Raw genomic sequence first — 7,571 nt, 5'->3', positions numbered from 1 at the left:
GGATACCACTGGCCCTCCTGGCCACAAGGGCACTGCCAGCTCATGGGCACCCACCAAGACTCCCAGGTTCTTCTCTGCCAAGCTGCTCTCTAGTCCCCAGCCTGTGCTGTACTTGGGTTATTCCTCCCCAGCTGCAGGACCCTACACTTGGCCTTATTGAACCTCATTAAGTTTCTCTCCACACAATTTTCCAGCCTATTAAGGTCCCATGGGATGACAGCACAGCCTTCTGTTTATCAGCTGCTTCCCCACAGTTCTGTTTCACCAGCAAACCTGCTGAGGGTCTCTTATCTTTAACTGCCTTTCCCTGAATGGGAGAGAGGATCTTTCGTGTTTTGGTTTACATGCATTCCCAGCTAATCACAATCTGGTTTCACTGTCAGAAATACTATGTTGGGGGTGCTATGAAGACACTGTGAGCTGGAATTACTCCTGTATTGAACATTTGTTATTTTAAAGAAATGACACTTTTAAAATTTTCTGTTGTAACTATGGTAGAAAACATAAAATATCTGAAATTTCTATTTTATAGATTGTATCTTAATCTCAAGACTTAAAATACAAAACCCCTAGAGGCAACCTTAAGGATATTTCCACAAAGACTTTTTTCATGCTTTTATTTTTATATTACAAGTCTGTTTCCTTTGAAAATGCAAATATATAGCATCATAAATTGTAATATGAGACATACAAAGACTTCTTGACCTTCAGGTAGCACAAAATGATTGCGATGAGCCAAATAATTTAATGCAGCAAAGGTTAGTTTAAAAAGTATCCAAGTATGCATTCCAGACATAGACAGCAGATGTTGATTTACAGCTGGACCTGTGATGGAAGGCATCTTCTGCCATTATCCCTGTAGTGGGGAAGAGAAAGAGGATTGCTGGTGGCATTAAACTGAAATGACATTCAACACATGCCATCCACCTGCATCTGTCCTGTTCCTCTGCAAGTTGTTTGGAAGTCCAGCTCTTTACAGTACAGGAAAAAAAAAAGCAGGAAAGTCCCTATAATGTGACTCCCTCCTTACCCTAAACCCACTGACTAAAACCATGAGACACCAATGATATGTGTCATATGAAGGAGAACAAAGGAAAAGTTCTATGGTTTTAGGGTACTGATCTGAGAAGAGAAGCCCAAATTAAAGCTCACGCTTTCCCAGTTTTCCTCTGTTACCCCAAATCTGAGCTTGCTAAGGCCAATTCCAGTGAAGTCAAGTTTGGGTTAGGTCTTTGTACTCCCTGTGCCTTTGCACCTGCAAGGCAGGATTGATAGCAAATCTTTTGGTTAGGCATATGATATGTGACAATAGTCTAGCAATTTATGCAAATAAAAGAACAGATTTTTCAGATCAGCTAGTGGAGATAATTCTTGCATTTTTGACCCAACTCACAACATTTGATAACTGATATATTTTTAAAAACACTACACTGAAGAGTGGTCATGAAAAGGGGACAGGCTAATTTTAATTCATCAGATCAATTTCTGAGCAGAAAAGGCTGGCAGAGCTTGCAGGAGAATTACATGTTAATGAAGTTGGAAGTCAGTTATTTTTCTAATTAATTATTACTTGAGAGAAAAAAAAAAATGAAAACCATGCAATGTATAACTGTTTAACTATACTATGTACAACTGTTTAAAGAAAGGGAAGAGGCAGATATTTCTGAGGGCAGTGCCAGTATGCAAATAATTATCCATCCCATTCTTTTAATTACCTTGGCTTTATCATTCTTACCTGGTGTGCATCTGAGGTTATGTAAGTATTCTAACTAATATTGTCACATGGGATGGCAGTTTCTATGACACACTTTTTTCTCTACTTTGGGAGAGTATCTGCCTTTGGTGAGGGGATAGATCTTGACTTCCAGAGTCATCTCCAGTTTCAGCCAGTGACTTACCTGCCTCAGAGGTGCCACCCTGTCAGTGCAGCACGGTGCATTGCCTGCTGCTGTAGGCACTGCTGTGGTCCAGCATTGGCATGTACATTTTAGCCACGATGCAGTAGCTGACTCCAGGCCTCAAATTTTGTATTTTAATAACCTTCTCTTTCCCTTCATACACCAGGACCCTGTGTTGCTTCACAAAGTGTGGAGAAAAAAGAGTCAGCCAAGCACATTTCCCTAGCAAGTGTGTCTGTGAGTAAAGTTTGATGAGAACAGAGGATGCAGAACAGCACATGGATTTACACAAACTGCATTAATGTTTATGTTGTTTAATATTTATGCTTTTTAAAGAAAATTCCCTCCCCGCTAATTCCTCTCCTGTCCCAATTTTTAAATCTAGGTTATAGATAATGAAGTATTAAGTTGATGGAAAATAATAAAGAAAGTAATTACAACTCAATCCAATCAAATGCAATTTCTGAAAAATAAGCCCACTTTGATTTCAAACACTTGCACAGTCATTGCTGCTCTCACAATCCAGAAGATTATTTCAACAGTAAAACAAGTATGGTGTACCCACACTTTTCTGGCTTTTCAGTGGTAAAGGGTTATATCTGAATGTACTCTTACCTCATCTAGAAAGTTGTTAATTATGAAGACTTGGTAGAGCAGATCATAATAATTTGTCATTGGTATTTTGCTGCCTCTCTTCCTTTTATAAGGAGAACGTGGAGCCTGGAGCTTTACTGTTATGGATTTGTTGCTATGAACCACAGTTACCATTGGAGGTCCTATCATAGCTATGGAAAAAAAACCAAAGCTGTAAACACAGTTATAGTTTATAAATAATATTTCCTAGACTGCAATTTGAGTCCATTCAACAAATGCTGATGTTACCAACAATATATTATTCTGTATTTCCTTCTCAAGTGACACTTCATAAATTCTTACTTCTTCATGTTTATTTGATTTATTTTTATTTTGTAGCTGACATTTCCTGTGTTTGTAAACCTATCTTTGAGCCAAACTTTTTAAAATGCCTTAGAGCTGATGTTGTTAAGTGCTGACTGGTCGATCAAAATTCCAAAATTGCCCTGATTTTCTTTTCCCTCATATTTGTCTTTGTGCTTGGACTGCACAAAACACCCGTTCAAACCCTTTCAGCAAGTCAACTGCCAAGGATGCAGTTTACCTCATCACTTTCAAATACTTTGCAATCTTTGCTTAAACACAGCAAAGGCTTCAAGCTAGTGCCTGATGCCTGTGTGTGCAGCATCAGGAATGGGGGGACACAGGGCAGCAGCTGCCACACGAAGCTCTCCAGGAGGAGGTGGCACAGGGCAAGATGTTCTGGTTTTGCTGCAAGGTACTGCTTTGTGTCAAAGCTTGTGTTTCATCTGTGCAGGAGGCTCAAGGCAGTTTGCACTTCAGGGATGTGAAGTGACCCACAGTGGCAACTTGATTTTGCATTGGCCAGTGGGGGAAAACAGGTTAGTTCATGGTGAACTTACTGGTAGTTAGACTGCTACTGCTCAGTGTTTCCATTTCTAGCATACTGTGGCACTATAATGACAGTGCTAGCCCAAAGCTTTGCACATGTCCTTTCTATGTCCTTTCCTGCAGTCAGGATAACACATAAATATGAGAAGAATGGTGGCCACACACCACACAGCTCTGTTCTCTCTTCTCCCCCCAAAGAAAAAATGCTTCCTTTTTTATTGTCTTGAGCCCTGTCCTTCCAGCAGCTTCAAAAATGCCTGAAAATAGTTTGTGTAATTCCATGCCCAGAGGAAGATGCTGTATTAAAGGGATCTTTTGATCTCCTAATTGCTGGTAAGTGGCTATTTAGCCATAATCACTTGGCTTTCAGTTGTGTGGAGAATTACTTTGGCATAACACTTCACCTGAGAGCCATTGACTCACTTCTTTACATACAGCTTCGTGGCTAGAAAAGGATTACTCATGTTTGCAAGTTGTGAGCAGAAATGATGAGTTGTGTGCCTCTGGAGAACAAATTCCTTCCTGGGGAAGGTGTATGTTTGCACTTACTTTCTCGCCAAGGAGTGAATCTGAGGCTGAGGCTCCAGTTGGAATAGACACCAGCCAAGGCTGCTCTCACCCTGCTGTAGTAAGGCTCCTGGATGTCAGAGGTCTCATGTGTTAGGTCACACACACGGCTTGAAATCCCCCAGCACTCATCTTTATTTTGCCATGTGCTCTGCCCATACCTATGGAGAAAGAGGAAGAAGAATGTGAACTTCAGGGATCACTGCCTGTGTCCATACAGATTATCTTTTTATTCTCATGGCACTGGCAGGTGTCCTGCATGGAAATTAGCTGCCTTCAATTTGATAACAGGGAAGGTTGATTTCATGGGTGTCTGGGAGCTACAGGTTTTTGTCTTTTCTGAAAGAAATCTGAAGCAGAGACATGGGTCACCAGCCCTGTAGGAAGCCTCCTCTTAGCTGACCGATGGGAGAGGTGAGCAATCTTTGGCTTAGCCATATGTTCAGTAATGGGTAAAATGCTGGATTTCACCAAACCAACCATTTCTCAAGGGCAATAATAATTTCAGCCACTCACCTGTGTGCCAGGGATGGGAGCAGACCCTGAAGACCAGCCCTTAATGTTATCTCAGTCATGCAATGCACCCTGAGGCAGTGCCGTGGGCAAGGTAGGCACTGAAATGACTTAAATATTCTATTACAGAAGAATTTGACCTTCCTAGACCTGCTTGAGGCAGGTGGCTAAACCCAGTGACTTTCAGAGTCCCCTGCAAACTACATTTTTCTTCAAATCCTTGGTGCAATGGCAGTGCAGGGCATAGTGCTGGAGATGCTTATTCCTTGCCAGCCCCATGCTGCTTGACTGCACCTTATGGGGTTGGTAAGTGCAGAAACAACTGAGAGCTGACAGCCAAGCAGGACATGGCTGCTCCCCAGGAATGACAGCATCCTGTCAGATCATTCTGATGTGCCCAGCAGAGCAGGAGGCCCTGATACTTACACTTTATACTGCACAAAGTAGAGTGCCTCTCTCGCCTCTCTGGCCCACCCAGGCTGCCAGTGCAAAGTGGTGTTGAAATTCAGTGAATGGAACTCTACCTTCTGTGGCCTGATGGAATCTTGCAGGTCGTGGTTGTCCAAAATTAAAAGTGCTGCAGATAAGAAGGAAGGATAACATAACATGTTTGTCACAGACACACTCCTCCATACTGGAATCAGAGGGTATTGCTACAGACTCTTTAGTTTCATAACTAGCAGACCACAGGGAAATTAAATCTCCTGGATCTCACATTCAAAACTTTCCAAGTCACGAATCAAGCAGTTACAAAACTATGAAAGGAATACTTTTATGTGGTCTGAGTGTTTGGAGGTGGTTTTTTATGCTGTTTGTTTTGGGTTTGTTTGTTCTTATTTTGTTTTTCTTTTTCTGTTTTTTCTTTTTTGTTGGTTTGTTGGGATATTTTTCCTTAGAGTTTGCTGCTGTGAAAGGTGCCTCATGCACATCTTAGGAAACAAACTCTTTGGATCTATCCACAGAGTCTGCAGTAAGTAGTCCCATCAATACCTAAAAGGCAAGTGCTCTTTCTGTCTTTACTCCACAACTCAGCTTTAACCTGAAGAGATTATAGCTCTTTTAGCTGTTCCACAGTCATGTTTATCAGCTCCTGCCTAATAAACAACAACCTGAAATTCACTGCTTTACCTCTCTGTAGCACTGGAAAAGCTGTCTGACAATTTTCAAGATCATCTCTTTTCAAACTGCAATACTACTTAGATTCTGTTAGCAATTCCTATGAATCATTCAAACCCTAGTAATTTCATGGGTTTTGCAACCCAGATGACAGCAGCTTTAACCCTGGCATAGCACAGAATCAGATGAGATTGTACTGGCTGAACTGAAACTGGTAATACAGCCATGAAAAAATCTAATGGGCAACATGGTCATTTTATCTGCATTTCAGTACCTGGAAAGATAAAATAATTTGCAAATGACTGGCTTTTGAAACCCAGCAAAGGATCCAGAAATTTCTTGACTCATCCAAAAATTCAATAACAAGCCCTGTCCTCCCATCCCTCTCCCATAGAGGAAAAGAGCAAAAAGCCCTTACTTACAAGTTGTCTCATCCTGAAGCAGGTGCATCAGTAAGCAGAGGAAGGAAAGCATGGTCCTCCTCATGCTTAGGAGAGAGCTCCATGACTGAAAAGTACCTCTCTTCCTTTTGGGCATGTCTTATGAGGAAGTAATTGTTAATCACTCCAGAGTTCCCCTTATTTTCAGTGTCCAAATTCCCCGGTTTGGCTTTGTTTTAATTTAGCTGGAAAACATATGAGTTGCTCTAAATTAAACATGAGCAATTGTTCTTTCTTGGCAGTTGTGGTCATGTAGAGTTTGGAACTAATTATGAACCAAGCCATTATGAAAAAGGTCCTTTTTTAAAAGATACTAATTCCCAGATGATGTCTGACAATATTGCTTTATCCCATAAATTTGTCACAGAAACTTTCTTGCTTGCCATGCTAAGATTTTTAATATTTATTTATTTATTTATTTATTTTCAGCTCACTAGCTGCTCAGATCTGAAGAGCACAAGAAATTTTGTTCCAAAGATACAAAATACCTACCCATGAGTGTGCAGGTGGCAGGGCATCATCTAGGGGGCTGTCAGTGGAGGAATGAGGGGCTGTGCAATCACTTCTGGCTGTTGGACAGCATGTTCACCCCATGCTGGCTGCAGAGGAGATGCTGGGAGCCGGGGAAGTTGCAGGACTGACAACCTCCAGACAGTGATTAGGAAAGTAAACCCAGCCCATGGGGCCAAAGTGCTACTCTGGGTTGGACTTTCAGACTGCCTGTAATCCTATGCCACAACTGGTGCAGGTGTGCTGCAACACTGCCTGCACAAATATTGGCATTTGTCAGTGCTGTCCTCTGGATCCAACCTGACCAAAATGTCTATCCCTACAAGCTTGACTCCAGGGCTGGGGACGCTGGCACTCCCTGATGGAGAAATTTCACTTTGTGCTTGCAAATTCTTTAATGGCACATGCACGTCTCCCTGGTGGGAGAGGAGTTTTGTGTTCCTGGGATGTATGGAAAGCTCAGACAATTCGGTTGCTGGTGGTGAACATGGTGTTCTAGCCTTGCCCCTCACTCCTCCCTCCCCAAAAGCTCCCCGATGCTGACACCCACTGGTACTTCACTGCTCGTGCACTAGTGCAGCTAAGCTAAAGTCAGGATACAATCTCTTTCTGCAAACTCATGATGATAAGCAAGAGGAGAAAAAACGGTAATTATATAAGATCAGCGCAGCCCTGTGTAACAACTTCCATAAAATGAGTAATGGCTCATGAATGAATGAGTGAAGGCTATCTGTCTACAAGCAAAAAATTGTCATTAAATCTTCTTTACTTTGGGGAAACACGGAAACAGAAGACTTGTCAGGTCAAAAAAAGTGCAAGTTCTGGTTCAAATGAACTTATTTTAAGGCCATCAGTTATATTGAACAAACTCAACAACATCTAGCCAAGAAGCTGACCTTGGTCAGATAGATGGGCACAGGGTCTCAATTCAGCTGATCACCTATGCCTCATTATTCTAGTACCGAACCTGCAGTATATATAATAAAATGCTAACTGCATAGCTTTAAATAATGAATTAGTCAAACCAATTAAGGGAATTAAA

General features: G+C 41.7%; 1 protein-coding gene across 1 annotated transcript; it reads right to left on the bottom strand.

The window, feature by feature from the left end:
- Positions 1–606: 606 nt before the first annotated feature.
- On the bottom strand, positions 607–6,080 carry IL22RA2 (interleukin 22 receptor subunit alpha 2). Its single transcript, XM_079299235.1, has 6 exons — positions 6,002–6,080; positions 4,890–5,040; positions 3,933–4,111; positions 2,514–2,683; positions 1,899–2,076; positions 607–856 (listed from the first exon to the last, which is right to left on the bottom strand). Exons 1-5 carry the CDS (start codon positions 6,063–6,065, stop codon positions 1,921–1,923), a joined length of 720 nt encoding a protein of 239 aa, XP_079155361.1. The 5' UTR covers positions 6,066–6,080; the 3' UTR covers positions 607–856; positions 1,899–1,920.
- Between the last annotated feature and the right edge of the window lie 1,491 nt (positions 6,081–7,571).

This window comes from Erithacus rubecula (genome assembly GCF_903797595.1).
Source record: "Erithacus rubecula genome assembly, chromosome: 2".
NCBI lineage: Eukaryota > Metazoa > Chordata > Aves > Passeriformes > Muscicapidae > Erithacus > Erithacus rubecula.
The sequence above is the reverse complement of the archived record's forward strand: the minus strand, read 5'-3'. Positions and strand labels throughout refer to the sequence as shown.